This window comes from Xiphophorus hellerii, chromosome 5 (genome assembly GCF_003331165.1).
Source record: "Xiphophorus hellerii strain 12219 chromosome 5, Xiphophorus_hellerii-4.1, whole genome shotgun sequence".
Taxonomy (NCBI): domain Eukaryota; kingdom Metazoa; phylum Chordata; class Actinopteri; order Cyprinodontiformes; family Poeciliidae; genus Xiphophorus; species Xiphophorus hellerii.
The window spans coordinates 32,358,412-32,382,030 of record NC_045676.1 but is presented as its reverse complement, the minus strand read 5'-3'; the positions used below and the strand labels follow the sequence as shown (position 1 = coordinate 32,382,030).

Below are 23,619 nucleotides of genomic sequence, written 5' to 3'. Positions count from 1 at the left end.
AAGAATTAAATCTAAACATTTTGGTAATTTGATAAGATTCAAAGTAAAATACTTATATTAATATTGGTTTACTTGTAATAATATTTACACGAACATTTGTGGGAACACTTATAAGAAAAACAAGTAACTGTAACTTTAGTATCAAATAATTAGAATCATGGATTATTCTTGGTTTCTTTTCAGAAAAACATCTGTAATAACTCACATTAGGATTATAATAAGTATAATTAATAAGTTATGGTTATAAAATCATAAATGAATGATAAATCAGAGAAGCTGAAGAAAATAAATGTGATATAAGTTATGGTTATAAAATTATAAATGAATGCTAAATCAGAGAAGCTAAAGAAAATAAATGTGATATAAATGTGATTTTGACATTGAACTTGAAATGGTGTAAAAAGGTGTAACTGCAATTAAACATCACTGATATGTTGTAGGTAGATAGTAGGTGAAAGGTGAACGGTTAAGGGAAAAAGGGGAACTAACAGGAGAACAGAGATGATCAACGCCTTATTTAGAGAAAAGGTGAAAGACAATAGACACAGGAGGTTGAGCAACCCTGAGACATTAGCACAGACATCAGGACATAATGTCTGAAGGACAGTGATGGATGTGAGGTCATCTGTCTAAGCAGACAGCCAATGAAAACGCACCAAAAGGGTGGATAAACCCTATATAAGGTGGGTGCAAAAGAGGAACCTTTTGTTGGATCCTCCGGGCAGCTTCGAGCCAAGAGATGGACAAAGAACTCTGCAGCTGAAGAAGAGCCGGGGCCACAGAGCCGGAGACTGTCCTGCCATGGAGACCAACCCGTCTGGCCCACAACCTGTGGCTTCGAATCGCACTTCTCTCATCGGCTGGGTTCAGACCCCAAAGACAAAGATGAAGACAAAGACAAAGGCAAAGACAAAGAAGAAGAACTGGTGCCTTTTTTCCTGCCAGCACCAAGTCCTGTGTGACCTCACCATCCATGCGGAGAGGAGGCTCATCAGACCTGCGGAGATCCTGGCCTTCATCGATCAACTTCCTCCTCCTGCTGCAGCACCTTCTTCATCATCAGACCTACAGAGATCCCTGCCTTCATCGATCGGCGTCTTCCTCCTGCTGCAGCACCTTCTTCGTCGTCGTGCCAGGTCTGGGGTTCGAAACGTCAAACTCCGTCCGTCTCTCTCAAAGGTTCCCTTTTTTTAGTGCTCAGTATCAGCAGTAGGGAAAGATAGACTAGATGATTGATTTTACTTATTTGATTATTTCTGCTACTGAATTAAGCTGTACTGACCCTTGCAAAACTGCCTTACTAATAAAATATTTAGCATAAAGAAAATCTAAAAGATGTTGTGGACATTCAGTTAATGAGTCACCTTAAGGTTCTTTGATGGTTGTAAAATAGCTGTGATGTTTGATTCTGGAGAGGGAAAAGTTTAAAATGTTTTTAGGTTGCTGGTAGCCCAAATTTAAAACGTCATCCGTGGGACTCGCCCGAGTCACTAAAACCTACCTGGTTCAATAACAAATGCAAGTTGTAAAATAGAGAACGAGCGACCGTTAACAGGTGTGCTCTGTGAAACTAGTTGGCTGTAGGCTGCTCAGTCTGGCTAATTCACAGGGGGAAGAAGGGTGGGACACCTGGATGTAGGCCGTCAGAAAACCAGGCGAATCGTTTCTCGAAACCAGCTTAAACAGAGTTTACTTCAGTTCTGGACAGGGTAAATCCCGGCAGATTTAGGAAACTCAATTAACCCGTTAGAAGGAGAGCTGGTAGCACATCTCCCCTCTCAGAAGAGGAAGTAGAGAGTGAGACAGTAGAGACAGAAGGGGGGGGGGGGGGGGGGGGGGGTGTTGCGCAACAACAAGAGATAAAAGCCACTGATATTAAGACTAGAAAACTACTAACAATGCATGGAGGATTCCATCCCAAATCCAGCACCCTGAGACTGTACACGAGCCGCAAGGAAGGAGGCAGAGGACTAGTGAGTGTGAGAACCACAGTCCAGGACGAAACAACTAAGATCCATAAATATATCAGGGACAAAGCCTCAACAGACAATGTGCTCAGTGAATATCTCAGACAACAGGGAACGGAGGTTGAGGTGCCAGAGATACCATCATGGCAGGACAAGCCCCTACATGGGATGTACCACCAGCAAATAACCCAAGTGGCTGATATCAGTAAATCCTACCAATGGCTGGAAAAAGCTGGACTCAAGGACAGCACAGAGGCCCTCATCCTGGCCGCCCAGGAACAGGCCCTAAACACCAGAGCAATAGAGGCCCAGATATACCACACCAGACAAGACCCAAGGTGTAGGTTGTGCAAGGAGGCCCCTGAGACAGTCCAGCACATAACAGCAGGGTGCAAGATACTGGCAGGGAAAGCGTACATGGAACGACATAACCAAGTTGCAGGCATAGTGTACAGAAACATCTGTGCAGAATATGGACTGGAAACCCCGAGATCAAAGTGGGAAACACCCCCAAAGGTGGCGGAGAACGCCAGAGCTAAGATCCTGTGGGACTTCCAGATCCAGACAGACAAAATGGTAATGGCGAACCAACCAGACATTGTCGTAGTGGATAAACAACAGAGGAAAGCCGTTGTGATAGATGTAGCAATACCAAGCGACTGCAACATCAGGAAAAAGGAGCACGAGAAACTAGAGAAATACCAGGGCCTCAGAGAGGAACTGGAGAGGGCCTGGAAGGTGAAGACCACAGTGGTGCCTGTAGTCATCGGGGCCCTCGGGGCAGTCACCCCCAAACTGGACCAATGGCTACAACAGATCCCAGGAACAACATCAGACATCTCAGTCCAGAAATGTGCAATCCTTGGCACAGCCAAGATACTGCGCAGAACCCTCAAGCTCCCAGGCCTCTGGTAGAGGACCCGAGCTCAGAGGATAAGAACCACCCGCGGTGGGTGAGAAGGGAATTTTTTTTTTATTTTTTTATATGGTATATCTTCTACTGGCTAACCACGGTAATGCTTGTTGACTTGTTGATGATGTAACCGGCCGGCATCAAAACAGAGCAAGCGGGTAGCAGGGTGGCTGAGAGCGCAAGGGAAAACCAGGTGCAAAAAAAGTCAGTTATCTGGACCTGGATTGGGTTTATCCTCCTGCGGTCTTAAGGTGGCGCTCAGGAGGAGCGCGGCAGATGTCACTGTCAGACAGCGGGGAAGCAAAAGGTAAAAGAACCGGATCAGTCCGATCCTCGCATGTAATACACTTTTAAAAAACTGAACTATCCATTTAAGAATTTATTTCATCGCAATAAAAAAAAGCATTATTTTTTTTTGCTGAGTTTGTTTAATAGAAGAATCTATTTCAACCTACAAAGCATTGAAATTTGATATATTTTTTAACAAAGTGACCTAAAGCTAGACCAGGGGTGGGCAACTCCAGGCCTCGAGGGCCGGTCTCCTGCAACTTTTAGATGCATCTCTACTTCAACACACCTGAGTCAAATAATGAGGTCATTAGCAGGACTCTGGAGAACTTGACTGCACTTAGGAGGTGATTCAGCTATTGGATTCAAGTGTGTTGGACCAGGGAGACATCTAAGAGTAGCAGGACACCGGCCCTCGAGGACCAGGATTGCCCACCCCTGAGCTAGACAGTGAGAATGTATAAATTAAACAATGTAATGACGTAACCCATGTAAAAAGGAAAGAGTGAATCTGACAGAACTCTGATTTTATTATACTGTTAATACAATTAAGCTGTGTTATTAAAGCATTGCCATGTTTCAATGTTTTGTCATTTTTTTCAGCTGCTACTATTTTGCTTTAAATGATGCTTGTGCCTCAAATAAAGAACAAACAAAAAGCAAAGAGTTTCCTTGCACATATCTGCATAGATTCAACTTCTGTGTCATCAAAAGCTTAGTCGTGCTGGGGTTTGGGATTATTCTTTAAGTATTTTTAAGATGGATGTCTTAGAAGATTCACATTTTAAAGCAATTTGGCAAAAACAGCCTGAAGTTGTGGGAGTATGAGAAAACAGCATAAACATGTTATTGTTGGAGGTATTAATGGTGAAAAAAATGGAAGATTATATCCAAATCTTATAAAGGCAAAAAGTTGCCTTTATAAGATTTAAACCGCTCAGAATTTGTTTTGGAAAGAAATAATACCCTGTGTTTAGGAACATAATATTAGTGATCATTTAAAAGAAAGCCTGATAGGTTGCAGAGATGAGGCTGTTTCACTGTCTCAGTACTGTGACTTTTTCTCTTCCTAATTTCCCCAGCAAAAGTTCTGTTCTTGATGTGACACTTTCACATTTTTTAGCAACCATTAGACAAGAGGCAGGGTACACCCTGGACATATCCCCATTCCAGCACGACTCATTTCAAAGTTTACCATAATTTTAAAACGTACTTTTGTGGCATGAAAATATGACTCTGAGTCACACTTCTAACACATCAAAGCACACATAGTGGCACTGTCTGTAAATCTGCCTTGGTCAACAGAAAACACATTGTATTCTTGAAAGTATTTATATTTTTGAGGATATGTCCAATGATTTTATGGCTGCATAAAAAATCATGTACAGAACATCTTTGCCATGAAGATCATCTATGTAGAAAATGCAGTTTAGGTCTCTGAATGTAAACAGGTGACAAGACTGGAGAAGTGCCCATCCACTAAAAATGGTTTCCTCCTTGGAAAAATTGGCTTCCTGGGTTTCAGAAAAAGAACAACTCGAATCTTAGGAAAGTTCATCCCACAGCTCATATCCATAGATTGAGCAGGAGCTCAACACTCAGATTCCAGACACAAGTATGGTGTGATTACAGTGCTTATGAGAGGTGTTAACCTCCTTTCCCCTGATAACATTCTGTATGCAGCATTGATATTATTTTAATTATTATTTTAAAAAACTAAATGCGTAAAGACCTACCAAGTTTTAGTGGAGTGATAGATAGCATCCTTAGAATAATGTTTTGGAAGCTACCATACTGTTATGCAGCAGAACCCTCACAAATAAAACACTAACTCATTATTTCACGTGAAAAGTAAGGCTTCCAGCTTCTTCCATTCACTGCTGTTATATTTTACACAATACTCACCAGAGAAACAATGCTGGTCAGAAACTAAAGAAAAAAATATGTCAATTTGAACATTGCCAGAATTTTGGAACCATATTCAGACAAGTCTGAAAGCCAAAGCTTCAGACAACAGAAATCCTCCTATTTATTTAATAAATAACAACACAAGTCTGTCATTCAAGAAGTCAAATTTACTCTTGATTTTTGTTTTTTCATTTTCACCACTTTTTAGCAATTTTTATTTGAGATTATTAATGCATTTTAGAATATTAACTGAACTGAATTGACCTCAACTGAAACTACTCTGTATTTAGTAGACACCACTAAATGAGCCGCATTTAGTTGTGTCTACTATCTTTTACTCTTTAAGTCAAATAAATTTAGCAAGTTTTAGATTTTGTACCTAAATGTGTGAGTCTGTGAAAGATAAACTTGCAGTATTAAGTTGTGTTTACTTTTTATTAATTTTGTCAAACCTCTAAGAGTTGAATAAACTAGAGTTTTTAGGTTAGCACTTAAAAAAAACTTAAAGGAGAAAAAGACAGGAGTGGACACTATTTCCCAGAGTGCTTAGCGGCATATTTTTCCATCCTGTGTTGCAAAGTGAGTGAGATGGAAGTGTGTTACATTGATCTGAGTCTTGTGTGTCATTAAAGCAAATGTTTATTTTAATCCAACTGATAAGTAGTTATTTTAACTTCATTATGTGAGTAAAATTAATGGAGAAATGTGTGCTCTTTAGCTGAGGGCAGTTTTTCTTGCATATTGTGAAATAATTATTTGGTTTAAATTGCAGCATTAAGTTAAAAATCATAATTCAAGATTAATAACTTAAAAGACTATTTTAGACAACTTGTCTCTTTTTGTTAAATCAACTTCATGAACTTTCATTTTCTAAAAGAATTTTATTGTTGACTTAAATTGCATTTTCAAGGCAGCAGGTGGACTTACATTTTCAAGTTAAACGACCTTCAAATGTTTTACAGTGTAATTGAGTTTAGTGTTGGAAATATCATTTCTTAGCAGTAAGATTTTGCTGCTTTCTCAACCGAATCTGAATGATGCTCACTTATTTTCTTTCACTTTTTTGTACAGTTTCAGACAAGATATAAATGTAACTATACAAAGCTACAAGCCTAAACACAATGATAGGTTTATGAAGCATTGCAAAAATGTAGCTATTTGCCCTTTACAGTGTAACCTTATAACTAATTTATTGTGGTTGTCACACTGAACCCAGGAAATGTTACTGCCACTAAAGTGGCACAGGTGTTTTGCAGCAAAGCTTAACATTGTTATATAAGGCACATTTAGCAAAAACTAATTACCCATTTAGCCATAACAGAGTAAACAGAGTACAGGTTCAACAGTAACAGAAGACTATGTCGCCACTGCACTGTGAATGCTTTGCAAACCGTAAATGAGGATACTGCACTGGGTTTAGCTTTTAGAATACATTATTGGTACTCTAAGTTTGAAGATTCTCAACTAAACTGTTCAAAAAAGACAAATGTATTTAGCAGAAAAAGGGGAAGAATGTAGCATGTTATGTCTATGTCTATGTTAGCAAAAAGCTGTCACATTTGATAAGTGCTAAGTTCGCCTGGGTATTTATTTTGTGAAATATTTATTTTGTGAAGTGAACACACTGTCAAGTTTTTTTTTTTTTTGACGAGCTGGATCTGATTGCAGTTCTTTCTGCTAACATATGCTATTTGAGACTGAGTGGCCTTCATTTATCAAACATGACTATAAAAAAAATATGCATATGTTTGAATGTTAGCCTAGGATTATCTCAAATCATTTATGCCGAGTCTCAGATCATTTATGCTAGTTATGTCGCAATGAACTTCTTCAGCAAATTATATTTTCCACAACCTCATGCAAGATCAAATTCAGTAGAGGAAGATTTCAAGTGAGATGTTTTTTGTAGGTTATATTAGATTAGTGGTTTTTCTTCATTAATTTACTCTAAAGATTGAGGCAACTGATTGCAGTGAGTTCCATAGACTGCATGATGTATGTTTGAGGAGCCAACATAATCAGAAAAAGAAGACGCATGCTTGTGTATTTTCCCAGAATGAGACATACTGAAACAAATAACTTGTCTTCTGTGACAGGAAATAACTGAAACTGAATTTGTGATTTCTCATGAAGCTGATGCCTAAAACAATATTGATCTATAAATTCTGACTGTTTGCAAGTAATAATTATAGTTCATAGATAAAATTGGATTCTAAACTGTCATGAACAGTACATAAAAAGATTTAAACAGCTTGTGGCTGCAAATTTCTTGTGTGCAATTGTGCAAAGTAGCAACAATTTTCTGCATGGAACAAATGTGTTTATGCAAAGTAATGCGTGAGTGAATTTTATCTTTCAAGGCATGTAATTATGTAGTTATGTGAATATTTAGAACTATATTTAAGGAGGGAAACTCCAAAGCCATAAGAGTTTAGAAAGGATGCACACATTTGGAAACTGGAGGATAAGAAGAAAACATAGTATGGCTGGGAGATATGGCAAAAAAATCCTATCTCAATAAAATTTCTCTTAGTCAATATTGATATACAGTATATCATGATATAAAACAAATCCCTTCTTTTGTCAGTCTTTAGTGTTCCTTGTTACAATTAATTGACATGAGGACAATTATTTTTCATATAAAAAATTATTTTTAAAAGTTGAATGTGATGAAACATCATACTTTGAAAAAATAAAGGAGGCAAATCTTAAACTAAAATACTCAAGCATTACAGGAGAACAGAACAAAAATTTACATTCTTGTCTTAATGTCAAATAGAATAGGCATTGAAATTAGGACTGTCAAAGTCAGAATGTTAGCGCACTCTATTAATGTGAAGATCAACTATTACTCTTCCTAGAAAAAGCTAGGATAGGTCTGTGGGCTATAGAAAACATGTTCATTACGCTAAACACACAAAATCATTCTGAGTTATTGAGATTTCACTCGAACTAAATGTGACCGGATATTTAAATCCTTGGTGAGTGACCACATCAATCCTAACTAACTATACTGTATCCAAATAAACACAGAGAAGATAGCTAAGACCTTGTGATATATTTTTTTATATGATCGCCATTGTACTGCAACAGGATGTTTATGACAATCACAGACAGACAGAGGAAGGAGGGGAGCGAGTGAGAGGCCGATATATAAGCACTGTTTATCAATTGGCCAAACAAGTAATTATGAGCGTTTTTTCACATATTGAGAGTGAAAACTATATATATATTATATATTGTTATTAAAACGAGAAATCCACTTAGAACAACTTTGAACTTTGAACCTCTACACTACAGCCACCTGTGCCAAAAAAAGAAATATTAAAGCACATGATACACACTCAGTAGCTGGCTATTTCTTTAGATATAGAATCTATCCTCCTCTCTTTACAGAGGGAAACTTCAACTAAATCATAGAGTAATTTTTTATGGCCTGTTCTTTGTTGTATTTTTGGGAAATGCCAACCACATAATTTGAAATGGTCTCAGAGGCTGTAAGTGGTACCACTCATGGCTGAAACTCCCTGGTCTCTACGATGTCTTTTTGTTCAGAAAAAGTCCATCTTGAAAATGAATGTTTTTATTATTCTTGAGACCTCTTCACAGTTCTCCATCTTCATCAGTTATTCTGTATAAAATAAAAATCAATTCATATATGAGCAGCACAGATTGCTGGTGATGTATATTTATATTGTTTAGTTAGCATAGGCCTGCGGTACCGATTCAGAAGGCCCTGGGCAGATTGGACTCCTAGCAACACACAAATACTGAAATCTGATTGGATAGTAATGCAGCTAACTACAAGTTCCAGTCATAACTCTGGGAAGAAAAAGCAGGATTTGATGCAAACGTTCATTCCATTAAGTCATTGTGTTTCTGTATAGAGATATTTGTTTTCAATTATTTATTTAACTTTGAGTTAACCAGGTAGTCACCATTGAGATTATGTTGCTGCCTAACATTGCCAGGTCTCCCTTAAAATTATATATATATATATATATATATATGGAATAGGTAGATGCCACAAAAAGACTTGTGGATGCAACAAACAGTGAGGATGCAACTGATAGGAGCAGATGTATACACATGGAGGCAACAGAGGAAGCAGCTGATTGCAGAACAAAAAGCAATTGGTCAATAATCCTATCTGACAACCAAGTATGATTTCAGTGACAAAAGAGAACATTGAATTATTGCAGGGTTTGTTTGGTGATTACTCATATGAGTCTTGTTTAATTTAAATCTTTACTTCAACATTCAACTAGCACAAACGGGAACAAATGTATATACAATGAAAAGAAAGACAAAATACATTTCCTCACAGCATGATCATGAAACACAATCATGCTGTGATCATGTGTTTTTATATATCTAAACAATTTACATATATATATATATGTGTGTGTGGGTGTGTGTGGGTGTGTGTGTGTGTGTTTGGATACATTAAGGCACCCTGTAAACCTTTTTTCTCTGGCAAAGTGATAAAGGCTTCATAAAAGGTAGCAGAAAAAGTACCTTATATTGCTGGAAATATGCTCTCCCTGAATACCACATGTTGTGTTTAATACTAATCAAGCTAATTCACAACCATGTTATTCAAACAGACCCAGCAGGGGAGTTACAATCCAAAATGAAAGCTCCATCATCTTGAAAACTGGAAGCTCAGAATAGATGAAAGTGACATCAAAAGAAAAAATATTTGTGTGCATTTCATTTTAATACAGTATATATTGACTCTCAGTAATGACTTTGCATTTTCAATCAATAATCCAAATATACATCTTAGATAGATCTTTTTTTTTCATTTCTCCAAATATAAAAGCTGAGACACCGAAACAAAATTCTCACCAAGCTCTGCTGTTCCATCCAGCTAAAATCTGTTAAGTGACAGCCATTTTTGACTCCTCTCCTTCAAAACTCCTGGTTAACTTCAGCCTTTGTAGCTCAATTAACCTCATTCCAGTGACAAGGAGTAGGGGATTTTATGAAATAATTCCGATTATACCAAAATGCGTTTTCAGTCAGGCAAAAGTGACTTTAACAAATGTGAAATATTTCACCAGGGAGCAACTGCAGTCCAAAACAATTATTAAAATGGCTGCAAGCTGGACCTACTTCATTAAGTGGATGGAGATACATCTATCGAAATAAATGTGTCTGTTGTTCCTGGTCTGCTAGACTTCCTAATAAGAAATTGTTTCCTTCTACAATGACTCTAAAGTTGTGAGCATTGACACAATAGCAGTAATAAAGCATTCATGTATTCTGTAGGGGGAATAATTTATGCACCTCCATTAAGTTGTTTACATGGAGGAGCATTACTGTTATATGGGTGTGGGATTGTTATAAACGGTGGAATAATTGTAAAACATGAAAGTTCAACAATGTTTAATGAGAATATGGTGCACATATTCTATTAGAACATTTGATGGACTAGTTACAATCTGCATATATTAACTGAGTTGACCAATACAATACAAATCCACCAAGAAGATCAAGGAAGGATTCCAGAATTTTCAGTTCTAATAAACAATTTTTAAGAACAAGTTATTCAAGCCTTTTACAAACTGTCACTCTTACTTGAAGCAAAAACTGAATGTTACATCCATCCATCCATCCATCCATCCATCCATCTATCCATCCATCCATTTTCCTACTCCCTTATCCCATTTCGCTAGGGTGGGGTGCTGGTGCCTACCTCCAGCTGTTCTGACAACCAAGAAACCACAAAAGGGTAAATCGTACAATGAACTGGAAGCTGTAGAAACACCAGTGTCACTGTCCAGAGTGAAGTCTATTTAGCATTAACATTGATTAAGGCTGCATTCAAGTTTGTTCTGTGAGGTGTGAATGTACAATCGAACTCTGATGCGGACCAAAGATGTCTAAAACGCCTGGATGGATGCCTAAAATTCTCAATGTAAGTGAACCTTGGTGCGGATCAAATGCATTTGTGAAAGCAAAGTGCACTGGAGACTGGAAGTGGACGATAGCCTAGGTCATTCTGGGTAGTTTTGCAATCAAAACAAGTCTAGCACTACATGGCTCATTGTGTTTTGCCAAAACCAAAAAAAGTCTCAAAGTCGTTCCACAGTAAGGATCACTGGACTTCAGCAGTCACATCAATGTGTTTCTATGGTAAAATGGTACATTCATTTCTAAGTAGATCTCCACATCTAACCTCCTGAACTCTAAACAGGTGGGTTTTTAGCTTTGATTGACAATTTTATGTTATTTATATTTGTTGCTGCCTCTTGGACCAGGACTCCCTTGAAAAAGAAGGTTTAATCTCAATGTGTTTTTTTATTTTTCAGCATCTTTGCAATTTTCTGGAGGTTTGTTCCAGATTTGTGGTGCATAGAAGCTGAATGCAGCGTCTCCATTATTGGTTCTGATCCTGGGTGCAAAGCAGACCAGGACCAGCAGATTTGTTAGGCAGACCTGTGAAAATGGTATTGTAGTAATCAATGTGACTAAAGATAAACATGTGAGTTTCTCTAGTTCTTGCTGAGACATTAGTCCTTTCATCCTGAAATGTTCTTCAGACTATTAATTGTCTTAAGTGTCTCTGAAGGTTCAGGTCTGAGTCCATCACTACACCCAGATTTCAAGCCGGATCACTAGTTTCTAGTTGTAATGGTTTATAAGAGACACTTATTTGAACCTGTGTGGATTACTTCCTGCAATCCGATCTTGTTTTTTTTAATTCATTGACGTTGTTTGTCATAAAATCATTATGCCCTGGCAAAAGAACAGCTCCAATGAATATTTAAAGGCACCAAATCAATACAATACAATACAAATCAAAAACATTCGTGTTCATCATCACAAGTGATAATCATTATGTTGTTTTACCTTTTGAAATATTTACATATTCAATCTAATGTAATTTTTTTAAACGGCAAAACTACAGCTGCTGCATTCAGGTCAATATGAAATCACTGAGACCTTCACATGTTTTTTCAAGCCTGACTTTTTGTCAATACAGGTCAATAAAAGTCAGAAACCTGCCTTTACCTTTTATCACTGCTGTCCATAGAACCAAACAACATTATCAATTATGGTGCTCTTTCAAGCAAAAGATTTATGTGACCAAGATGAGAAAGGTATGAAATATTGTATCTTAAATCTTCTACATAGTTAATGTAGTATAATAAGATGCCATTAATTTAAATACATTTATAAAAATGTAAGGAATTATGGGATAATTTAAACCCTGCAGCTGATGCTTACGTCTGCACCGGAGCCAGTGGGGTTGAAACTGCTATGACAAATACGTTTTTGAAAATAAAAATACAAAATGCAAATTTATGCTCAAGATGCATAGAAGGCAGTTTCTTGGTTACAGGCCTATTAAGCTTGTCGTGTATCTAAATCCACCATGAAACCACCAGTCAAGCAGGATGAAGATTATCCTGATTTTCAGTATTAGTAGGTATCACTCTTTGGATCGTCAAAAACACTGATAATTTTCAGACTCACTCCAAGCCTATGTGCTGATTTATGCTCAAATCTAAATCCTGACCTGAGCAGCAAGTATATCATTTATCAGGAGTAAAAATCCATTTTTTTTAGATTTACTCCAGTTCGATTACTTAAATCTTTTTCCATAAAGGCTGTGAGGGTGTGTGCACTTCTTTAAAATCTAAAGCCAATCAAAAGACTTTAGAACCATTAAAAATTCAAGAAAGCACTGTGCTGGATATTATAATTTAATCATAAAGAGAAATGCAGGTCAAAGCAGTAACAGTCAGGGGCAGAGCAAACTGCACTCACAAATGCTGCTGAATAAACCATGATCATTATTTTATACATTTTCTTACACTAAAAAACTAAATAAATAGAGCTCAATGGTATAATTTAGGCTCATAGTCATGGTGTCGTGTTCCGATATGCAGTACCAGCAAAAAGTAAAAAACAAAAACAAAAAAAACTCACTAAGGACAGTACTGTCATGTTAATTATGTGCCTTTAAGGATCTATTTGAAGCCACTGTTTTTCAGGGTGTGATAATTATGCAGTGAGCAACTTAGAGAAATTTTAAAAACAACTATTGCTTGCAAGTTTCGATCTATTGCCAATTTCCTCTAATCCACATTATGTCAAATTTTTAAATAGGTCCTAAAATATATACATCCAACCCCATGAAGGTATTTCATAGATTTGTATATGTCATGAATATATAGTTGTCGCAAAATCAGTGTGCGTAGTATTCATATCACGAAGGACAGCTTGGTGTGCAATAATTGTTGGCTATTATATTCAAAGTGTTCTGAACTTTTATTTTATGCCAGTGTAATATTTAACCTGTTGGACAAAGTCTTGTGACAGCAGATGCTCACACCAGACACAAATGACATTGCCAAAAATGCTAAAGGTCACAGAGTGATGAAAACACACTATAACCTTGATACTGTCATCGCAATATTTACTAATATTATTGCCATCACAAGGTTTTCTAATATTGTGCAGCTCTAATCTCAGCCACACTTTTTTCAGCCCTGAACAACCTTTTCACATATTTCTGGATATTTACTCAATTCATATTTGATTCAATTCAGTTAATTGGTGTATTTATGTAGCACCAGTTCACAACAAATGTCATCTCAAGACAGTTTGCAAAAAAATAATTTAAATTCAATTGTACATACATTCCAATTGATCCTAGTTATAAAACAGTATAGTATGCTGTGTTCCACTGCGACAGACTGGCGACCTGTCCAGGGTGACCCCGCCTCTCACCCTGAACGCTAGCTGGAGATAGGCACCAGCAACCCTCCCGACCCCACTAGGGACAAGGGTGCTAGAAAATGAATGGATGGATGGATGGATGGATGCTGTGTTCCATCTACTTCTTCATCAGTCTCCACTCCACCTGTATAAATACACCCGCCATGCGGTCTGAACCAGCCATGAGGAGAAAGGCTGTTGTATTTCATGCATCGCGCCAATAATTTTAAGGATGTCTATTGGTCACCTAAAAAACAATAAAAACCTGGACATTATCATCAGTCAATGAAATCCCCTCGGATGCCACAGACCCAACTTGAAAATTGGACATTATGTTGTTAGCACTTAGCACTCATCAACAACTCACAGGCGGAAGTGAGAACGTTGCGCAACATAAACCTCCTGGAACATGGTGCTCTAAACAGTAAAACAATTTAACAAAGTTTCAAGATAGATCATTTGCCTCAAGGAATTTTAATAGTCGAGGTACTCGAATCATTTGAGGAATTGTCACAGCCCTATTGCTGATAGCAATCTACAGATTGCTACCACAGCTGCCCTGCGGCAGTCTGACAGGAGCAAGGCAGCCATAACACGCCATCAACCCATCTGACCACCAGCAAGCAAGGTGGGTGAAGTGTCTTGCCCAAGGACATACAGTAAATGACCGGTTGTAGACAGAATAATGAAAAGAGGGGATTATCTTGAAATTCTTCAACTACACTGCAAACGAAGAACTTCTTGGTTGGAACTTGGATCAAACTGGATGTTTCCTCAAAAAAGTGATATCTAATACACATTAAATAATTTTTGGACTGGACAATACAAATTAACACCAAGCTTCTGGAATGGCCCTGACCTCAACCCAAAAGCAATGTGGGGTCTATGTTTAAAAGCGGGGCATCTGCCAGACACTAACCAGCTGAATGGAGCTCTGCCAGTTCCACCAAGAAGAATGGTCAAATCTCCAGCCAGGTTTAGGCCAGAATCTTGAGGACCCAGTTATTGTTTTGGAAGTAGTTTCCCACCTACTCAAGTCCCCCTAAAAAGAACAGTTGAAATGTATCATTAAAAGCCAAACATTTATCTGACATTCCTCAGTGTTAAGAGATTTAAATGCTTGTAGGTTGATGAATATGAGACAGGCAGGAAATCATAAGATCTTGTATCTTCTACCTGCTCATTTTTGAACAAATTAGGTAAAATTGTATGTCATGATTATTTGTTTTATTTTTTTCTGTTTTTACTTTTTGCCTATCTGAAATAAATAAATAAATAAATAAATAAATTCATCAGTGTGTTTGAACTTCTCACAGACAGGCTCAGACTTTATCTTCTTGCTTAGAAACTGAACAAGGCCAACCTGTCTGTTCTGCAAGGAATTTTCAATTTACTAAGAGTATCAAGCACTAATAATGTCTCGAGGCTTGAAGCTATTCTACTGCATCCTGGAACATATCCTCAATGGTCATCTTCATTATAAAATGATCTGTTTAAAAAAAACTGCGTTAGTCAAACCCCACTTAATATCACCAGGGCTCACTAAGTCATTAAATGAGACCACCAACTGTGTTTTGATTAAATGATTAAATAGCACACGTTTATAAGAGGCTTTTACATTATTAATTTCTGTCTAAAACTGCAACATCACACATCGCTATACAGAAGATTAGCGGGGGTCAGACTACTCATTATAATATGTCACTCAGTGCTTTTTATGGGTAATTGCAGGGGAAAGGAAAATGTGAACCCTCATTTTCATCTTCTCGAGTGGCATTTGACCTGCTGTTGTAAGTACAAAGAAAGGCGCTGCGTGACATCAGTTTTTACATTCATCCAGCGGTAAAGGAATAAGCAAATGAGGGCAACACCAAACCAAGTTTTCTTGACTGGTGTGTTTGCATCAGGATTATGTGCAGCAACAAAACAAAGAGTTGCTGATTGTGTTTAGTTGATTGTGGCAAAATAACCACTTCACTTAATGATGACAAGTTTAGGCTGTGTGAGAGAATTAAAGATGATTGTTCTCAGTTTTAAAACATTTGTTCTTTCTATATGAAGAATAAAATAAAAAAGGGGATTAATCACTGTAGCTTTTATAAATATCAGTAACTGCAAATACAGAAAGGTGTAGGGAACTCTTAATGTAGTGATGGCATAATTCACCCTTGGGAATCCTATTTGTACAATGTGTTGCTTTCCATATTGGCAAATTGTTTTTTTTTTCTCAGCTAAAGGTCACTCTTATTTTCAGAGAGATTTCCTGGTTTGGGAGAGATGGATAAAAACTATAGTCCATGTTTTGAATATAACCGGCACGTATTATTAAGTAAAGTCAAAAAGAGAAAAGAGGCAGAAGAATTACATTTTCTGTATCCACCACACTGGTGACCAGGATATTTCTCTCCTGGATACATGAATTCACACCTACACATTTGTAAATGTCTGTGGGACTTTTTCAGAATATTATAAGTGAAGCCCCATGTTTCTATTTTGTCTTCATTCTCCTACTCAGATCAAATGCTTTTAACTACATACCATGTGTTGAGAAAAAAGTCATTGTTAAATTTCTTTTTAGAATTTTTTTATGCATCATCACATATAAACAGACGCAGCGTCCCTGTCCCAGCATAGCGTCCCCACTGTGTGAAGCTGGTCTGAGTTGATGGAAACATGAATAGATCTACATACCATGCAGTTCTAGAAAAAAAAACACTTAGAGGCTGGAAATGACTTGAGACTAGAGGAATTTCATCTTTCAGAAGAACACTGACCCAAAAAAATACAGCCAGAGCAAAAACAGGATGGTTAAAATTATTCAGACTTATCATCTGTTAGAATGGCCCTGTCAAAGTTCAAATCTAAAGTAAAATGGGGATTTGTGGAGGACGTAGTGTAAGCTATAGTCTTTTAGATTTTGATTTGCAAAGTGATACAGTAAATTAAACTATTCTCTACTTTCTTTAACCATTATTTTTGTTAACTGTACTATCACAAAAAAATCCTAATAGAATGTGTTGAGGTTTGTCCTTCTAATTTGACAAAATGGAAAACAGTTCAATGGGGTTTGAATACTTTTTGTGCCACTGCAAAATGACAGTGAGCCTTAATGTTTCGGCATCTTGCAACTAAAGTTAATTGTTTGAAAGAGTTAAAAACTCCCTCATGCATTTTTCAAGAGCGCTTCTGCATGACTGCTCTCTGAACCTACATTGCAGGCATATGTAGATTTTAGGCTAATTCTGGACTCAGACTCTATAAATGTTCTTACACAGTATTAAAATCCCAAACACAAAAACCAGAGTGGCACAAATGCTTGACTTTTACAGCCTGTTTTCTGCAAGAGCTCTCTCTCTATTCCTACATGCAGATGCCCTTTAAACACGATTTTACAACAAATCTGCTTAGATGTTTTTGTTTTTTGTTTTTTTTTTTTTTTCAATTTTATACCATATACCATCTGTACTGATCTAGTGTCAGTAATAAATATATATATATTTTCAAATCTTGTGTAACAAGATACAGACTCCCATTTAAAACTGGGAAACCCAGCTTTACAAATGACAATAGTGACAAACCGTTCTGGCTCCAAGGGAATCTACCTGCTCTACCAACAGCGGCCCTGCCTCAGTGAACAGCTCAGTGAGATGCTTCTCGACATATTGCTTCAAGACTACGTCATGGGGAAGCCACGAAAAAAAAGAGCCTGGCACTATACAGTATGCATGACATCACTGAAAATGTTCCTTCCTTCTAAGATGTGTTTCAGCGGCTGCTTAATAGCAGAGCGCAGCAATGCTCTGTGGAGTGATAACAACAAGCAGAAAGTGAACAGGCAAAAAGTAGGCCTGACTTATGAAAACACAGTTGAGGTTTTAGAGGTGCAATGACGTCACAGCCAGAAATATTTACAGAACTGATCTCCTTTGGTAACATCCCCACAATTCAAGATAACAGACAATTTGCTACTGCTGAGCAAATTGTCGGTCTCCCCTCAGCTCTCTTTGAAACGGTGGGTTGAATGGTAATTTACCCTAAATGATTAAGATAGATATATATGTGCCTCCCTATGAATGCTGCCCTGACCATGTGTGCCATTTATTTGCAGTCGGGATAAGTCTGATGGAGATTTATGGGATTCATGGCCAACCTGTATATATCGTCTTGACAGATTCAAGTGTTGGAACCTTCTCACATGCAACATCTGTGTGCATGAATGCGTGCATGTGTGTGTGTGGGGAGGGGAGTGTGCGTGTGTGTGCGGGGGGGTGTGTGTGTGTGTGTGTAAAGCCTTCAGAAAGCTTTGTGTCTTAGACCTGGCATGTAAAAAGAAAACGGGGGACAACGCAAGAAATTGTGTTTCCACAACGTGACTGCATTCAAAAGCCTGAAAACTGCAATTTGAGATATGAATTCATTACACGGCTTTTTCATCCTCAGCAGTAGCAAAAGGCTGGTTGATGAAAGGGACATAATGTGGTGCCACAGCGCCCCTTACCGACGAGCAAAGGAGACGATTTTTTTTTCAGCAGTTGTTTCTTTACCTTCGGTGTCACAAAGAAGCGTGGCAGCTGCTGCAGGGTCGGAGCTGTGGACGTTTTACACCTTCTTCTTCGGAGTCCGAGCGTGGAATGTTGCTGCTGGGTTGTGCTCCCGTAGTGCGAGGGCCCGCGCAGGCGGCCGCGGAGACCTGTAGGTTTGCTGGCATTTTGGTTTCTTCTCACGGCATCAGTGAAACCAGATGAAAAGTGTTGAAACTTGGTCTGGAAAAATCAAGAGGAGACCAAATATTTATGAAAGCTGCAGCTTTGGGAAGACTTGTTGATCTGAGCTTTTTTTTTTCAATCCACTTTTTATATAAGGCCAATTTCATCTCCTCTCTAGGCATTTTACAAGATAAAACATAGAGATGAGCTAAATCCCATTAAATTTCTAATGCCAGTTGGTGAAAAGTTGTCAATCTAAGGAAGGCCAGTCGATTGCATCGAGTCATTCCCACACATTCCTCATGACTCAAGCTGTTTGGTTTGCAGCCTAAAAAGCTCACATCGGGTGCGCATATCGGAGCGTTTCTGCGCACATGTGCCTATATATTTATTGATGTGTGCGGCTCTTTCTAGGGGGAGATTACTGGATGAAACGCGCGGCTCGAGTGACGAAAACGTTTACATTTAAAGGTGGAATGGTGAGCGACACGTTAGAGGGGAGCAATGTTTCTACCCGCGAGAAACACACACGGGGAGAGAGAGAGGGTGTGTGTGTGTGTGTGGGTGTGTGTTGGGGTGCGCTGGGGTGCTTGTGCGCGCGTGTGGGGGTGTGTGTGAGTGTGTAAAAATGAGAGTGGAAAAACAGCCTGTGGCTCCTCAGTGAATATTCCCCTCACGCTCCTCTCCTTCTATGTAGGGCATGCAGCAGGTTGTGTGTCGAGGACTCGGACGAACGACGGAGCGAACCTGCCGCTATGCTCCACTTTGAGAGGGAAGGCAAAAGAAATTAGGCTAAATGGAAACCGCCGGGGCAAAGCAGTCGCCAAACATTCAAAGACAGGAGTTAATAACTAATAAGGTTATTATTATTATTAATAATAATAATAATAATAATAATAATAAAAGAAAACTCAAATCTTCTCACCCCATTCCCGTGACACATCTCTCCAGGCGGCCAGGTGGAGATGACATTGCAGCCTGTTACTCCATTCGGGTGGGAATAACACACGTCTCCCTCGTCAGATTAATCCATCCATTTCTTCTCCGTCCAGAAGGGCACCATAAAACTGCTAAATCCACCTGTCTGGTTCTGAAGACCTGCCACCCCCCACCCCCCTCCGCCGCTGCCGCCACCTCTCTCACTCCCCTCCTCCGGTAAGGTAGTGAAAGCCTTTCCTTTCCGGCTGAGGCGTCAGAAGCGGTCCATTTAGCCGAAGCCGTTTGACGCGCGGCTGTCAGTCAGACCCCAGAACAGCGCTTGTTTTTTTTGGGATCTCCAGCGGCAGCCCCGCGCGTTCCGCAGTGAGAGGGCTCGTGGACAGGTCCGCGCGCGCCTCCTCCTCCACCTCCTCTCCTCTCCTGTCCTCCTCCGTTTCCTCCTCCTTCTTCTTGCGCCTCTCTCCGGATTCTTAGAGACTGAAGGGGGGATTCCGTCACAAATAACATCAAAACACACAGAGAGAGGGAGAATGAAGAAGAGAAAACAATCCACGCGCACTCTCTCCCTCTCTCCTTTCACTCTTGCCTCCGCTCTCCCTCTCTTTCTCCCTGCTTTTCCCTCAGAGCTAAGCTCGCCTAACAATTTAAAACAAGTTTAAAACGGGTCGACTTATTTTTTTATTTTATATTGTAGGCTTCTCTGCTTGCGCGACAGAGGAGATTCTCGGCGTCCCGGCGGAGAGAAATGAGGGAAATGTTCTCCGGCAGTCTCTTTACCCCGCAGCCCGCCCACGCTTCGCTGGCTGGAGGTACTTACACATCAGCCTGGTTAATTAAACATATAGTGGGGGTAGAGGGGCAGAGGGGTAGTGGCGATGCGCGCAGACTTCATCTTCCCGTTGTGAATGAGAAAATATAGACTAGATCTATGTAGTTAACAGTGTCAGTGGCGCCTCTAGAGAGTTTTGCAAAGGGCAGATGGGGGCCGTTAATATAAGTAAATTACATGGAAAATGTGAACATTACATAAGTGATTAAAAACCTGCTACAATAGCATAAAAATCCCGTTTTCTTCCCAAAGAGGGTAAGCCATAAAAATAATGCAAAGTAAGCTGACTGATCATACAGTGACTACATCTGAGCATATTATTGGAAAGTTGAGTGGAAGGCGAAACTATTTTAAAGACGAGGTGCACTAGCAACATAGGTAATCTTCGTCACATGGACACATTCAGGATGGAGCTACAGCAGTGCCACTTTGTGTTTATCCCATCCTCACCTAGACACATCAGAGCCCTACATTGTTTTAGGTGAAAAGGGAATAGATTGCTGCACAATGGTTCACAGCATTTTTCTAGATTAAACTAAATTTAGCAAATCATTTAGTGAACTAAGACCCCAGAGGTGGAAAAGGGTGGGAATCCAACCTGCTCCAGGTGGAATTTTGTCTAAGTGGACATTTTAGAGCATTTCACACTTTCCTCTGCTGACAAGCCTCCTGGAGAGCCGATTTCATTTTCCAGCAGAATTTTGCAGCTGCCCACACTGACCAAAGTACCAGTACCTGCCGTAATGACTGCTATCAGTGTGTTTGATTGGTCAGATTAGGTCAGAAAGCAATTCTTTCTCACCTAAACTCCATAGAGAGGAAAAAGGAGACCAGACTAAAAATGTTACTTAAAATGTTATACTGTCTGAAAGAAGCTTCACTGTGGCTTTGCGTTAGCTGTAAGCCATACCCAGGTGGAAAATAAATATTCCATACATTTTCTAACATCCTTGTCCCTAGTGGGGTCGGCAGGGGTGCTGGTGTCTATCTCCAGCTAACGTTCCGGGCAAGAGGCGGGGTCATCCTGGACAGGTCACCAGTTGCAGGGCAACACAGAGACAGACAGGAGAAACAACCACACACACACACACTCACACCTAGGGAGCATTTAGAGAGACCAATCAACCTGACAGTCATATTTTTGGACTGTGGGAGGAAGCCGGAGTACCTGGAGAGAACCCACACATGCACAGGGAGAACATGCAAACTCCATGCAGAAAGGAACCGGGAATCGAACCCAGAACCTTTTTGCTTCTTTGCCACTTTGTACATTACATGCTAGTACTGCAAACATATCAGACTACCAGTTTACAGAAGGATCAATTACAACACACATTCTGGCTAAATAAAACTTACATTGTGTATTCAATATATTCACATTTTTCAAGAGTACATTGCCAATATACTATCACAGAATTGTACAAATTGTCAATATATTAACAGTTTACAGACAACATGCTTATGAAAATTAGCACAATAAAACAATAGAGGAAGTGTGAAAAATGTTTCACCAAGGACAGATTATTGTTTTAATTCAATGTCACAGTATTCCAATATTACTGCAGACAAACTGACATTTCTCCTTCCTCAGAACAGTGAGGATCAACAACAGAACATTCCCATTCACTGCACTTTACAGAAACCTACAAAAAAGAACAACAGAGCAATTAAATATAGGAAGCACTTGTATTTTAAAGAGTACAGAAAGATGGCAAAGAAAAAAGTATGACTTACAATTTTAAGACGTTGTGGACTTGCTATGTATGTGGCATCATCAGAACTGGCGTGATAATGATTGGGACCGGATGCCTGGAGTGAAAAAACGTTTCTGGGTGTCTTCTTTGCCTGTTTATGTTAGAAGCAGAAAAAATAGTCAGCAATATCATAGAATCAGTTGATGTTGGCATTAACTATGAAGCTGTTTTAAGTGTGGACTTAAGGGAGACAAACTTCCTTAAAAGCTTTCCATCCATGATCTGAACACGTTGATCCTTGCAGAGTGGTGAGGGGGGCTGGTGGTGCCCATCTCCAGCAGTCATCAGATGAGAGGCGGGGTTCACCCTGGACAGGTCACCAGTTCATCACAGGGCCCTTAAAGCTAACAACAAATAAAATGTATGAAAGAGAAATGGTAGAATAACAAGGGGAATAAATTCCGTCAAATTATTTTCAATATCTTTCCATATTTTGACATATGTTAAGCATTTAACAAACGTATTAAATGCTTAACACATTTGTTGAGCACTTAGTGTTGGAAACACACCAGTTTTTGCTGTTGTTAGAAATGTAGCTGCTCAGTGTAAAAAAAAAGAAAAGCTTTTCACCATCAAGACGATGTGGAGGTTCATCCTCAGAACTGGTTGGTGACTTTAAGTTTTCTAACACCTGATCCCTGGCTTCCTCTTTCATCTTAATTTGCTTAGACTGCAAAAATATATTGAAGATAAAAACAATGATAAACGAGTTATAACAACAGCCTCACAATATCAAAGTCTCTTTGGCATACTGAGCTTAACTAAACCCAGTTAAGTTTATGAAGGAAACAGTATTAAGTCTCAACACAGAGAGCCTCCATGCAGTTATAACATAAAGTTGAATGACTGTTCTAATAACAAGCATAAAAATCACCAAAAAAAAGGCTAACTATTTATATATGTACTGCACTGTTTATAATTAAATGAAGATAATTAGCATTTTGAAACAAAATTACCATCAGCTAGCAACATGTTAGCAGCCTTCGTCCCTTTGGGCTCTTTTTGTGTCACATTTCATTTCCATCCAGTTCTTGTCCTGTTGTTTTGTCATCTAGCTCGTAGTAGGAGGTCACCAGCTTGAATTTACCAAAACTACTAGTTATGATAGTTATTATTCTCGCTCTACTTTTACGGTAATATTATACGAGTAAAAATGGCGAATTTGATCTCTTATCCTCCCTTTCACGGCTTCACGGTGATGCTGTTCTTCTTTTTATGGCGCTTTTCAAAAAGAACTGAAAGTGTGCATTATCGCCACCTTCTGGTCTGGACTGTGAACTGGAGCTAATACTGTTCATTAATAGATAGATCTTACGTCATACATCTGAAAATGGGTTGGGTAAAGACAGCTTCCGAGTTTTAGTTAAAAAACTGAAAAACACAGATCATATTGGAGAGATGTAAAACTGAAGATACCTGCTACATTTAGTGTTTTTGTTTTTGTTGTTGTAGAACCTCTGTCACTAAACTGTAATGTTTGATGTTTCGAGGTACGAGCAGATTATTAATTACTTTGTTAAGCAACATTATATTAAGTTCCACTATAAGGACTGTATTTATCAAGATGCACCTGTGTGTGATT

At 38.8% G+C, this 23,619-nt stretch overlaps 1 protein-coding gene across 1 annotated transcript in view; it reads right to left on the bottom strand.

The window, feature by feature from the left end:
- grin2ab (glutamate receptor, ionotropic, N-methyl D-aspartate 2A, b) overlaps window positions 1-19,610 on the bottom strand; it is a 152,647-nt gene extending 133,037 nt beyond the window's left edge. Inside the window, exons 1-2 of the mRNA XM_032562573.1 lie at window positions 19,441-19,610; window positions 18,354-18,572 (exon numbers count right to left, since the gene is read on the bottom strand). Of these exons, the coding sequence (XP_032418464.1) occupies window positions 18,354-18,572; window positions 19,441-19,458 (237 nt within the window). The 5' untranslated portion in view covers window positions 19,459-19,610. The remainder of the gene's footprint in view (window positions 1-18,353; window positions 18,573-19,440) is intronic.
- Between the last annotated feature and the right edge of the window lie 4,009 nt (window positions 19,611-23,619).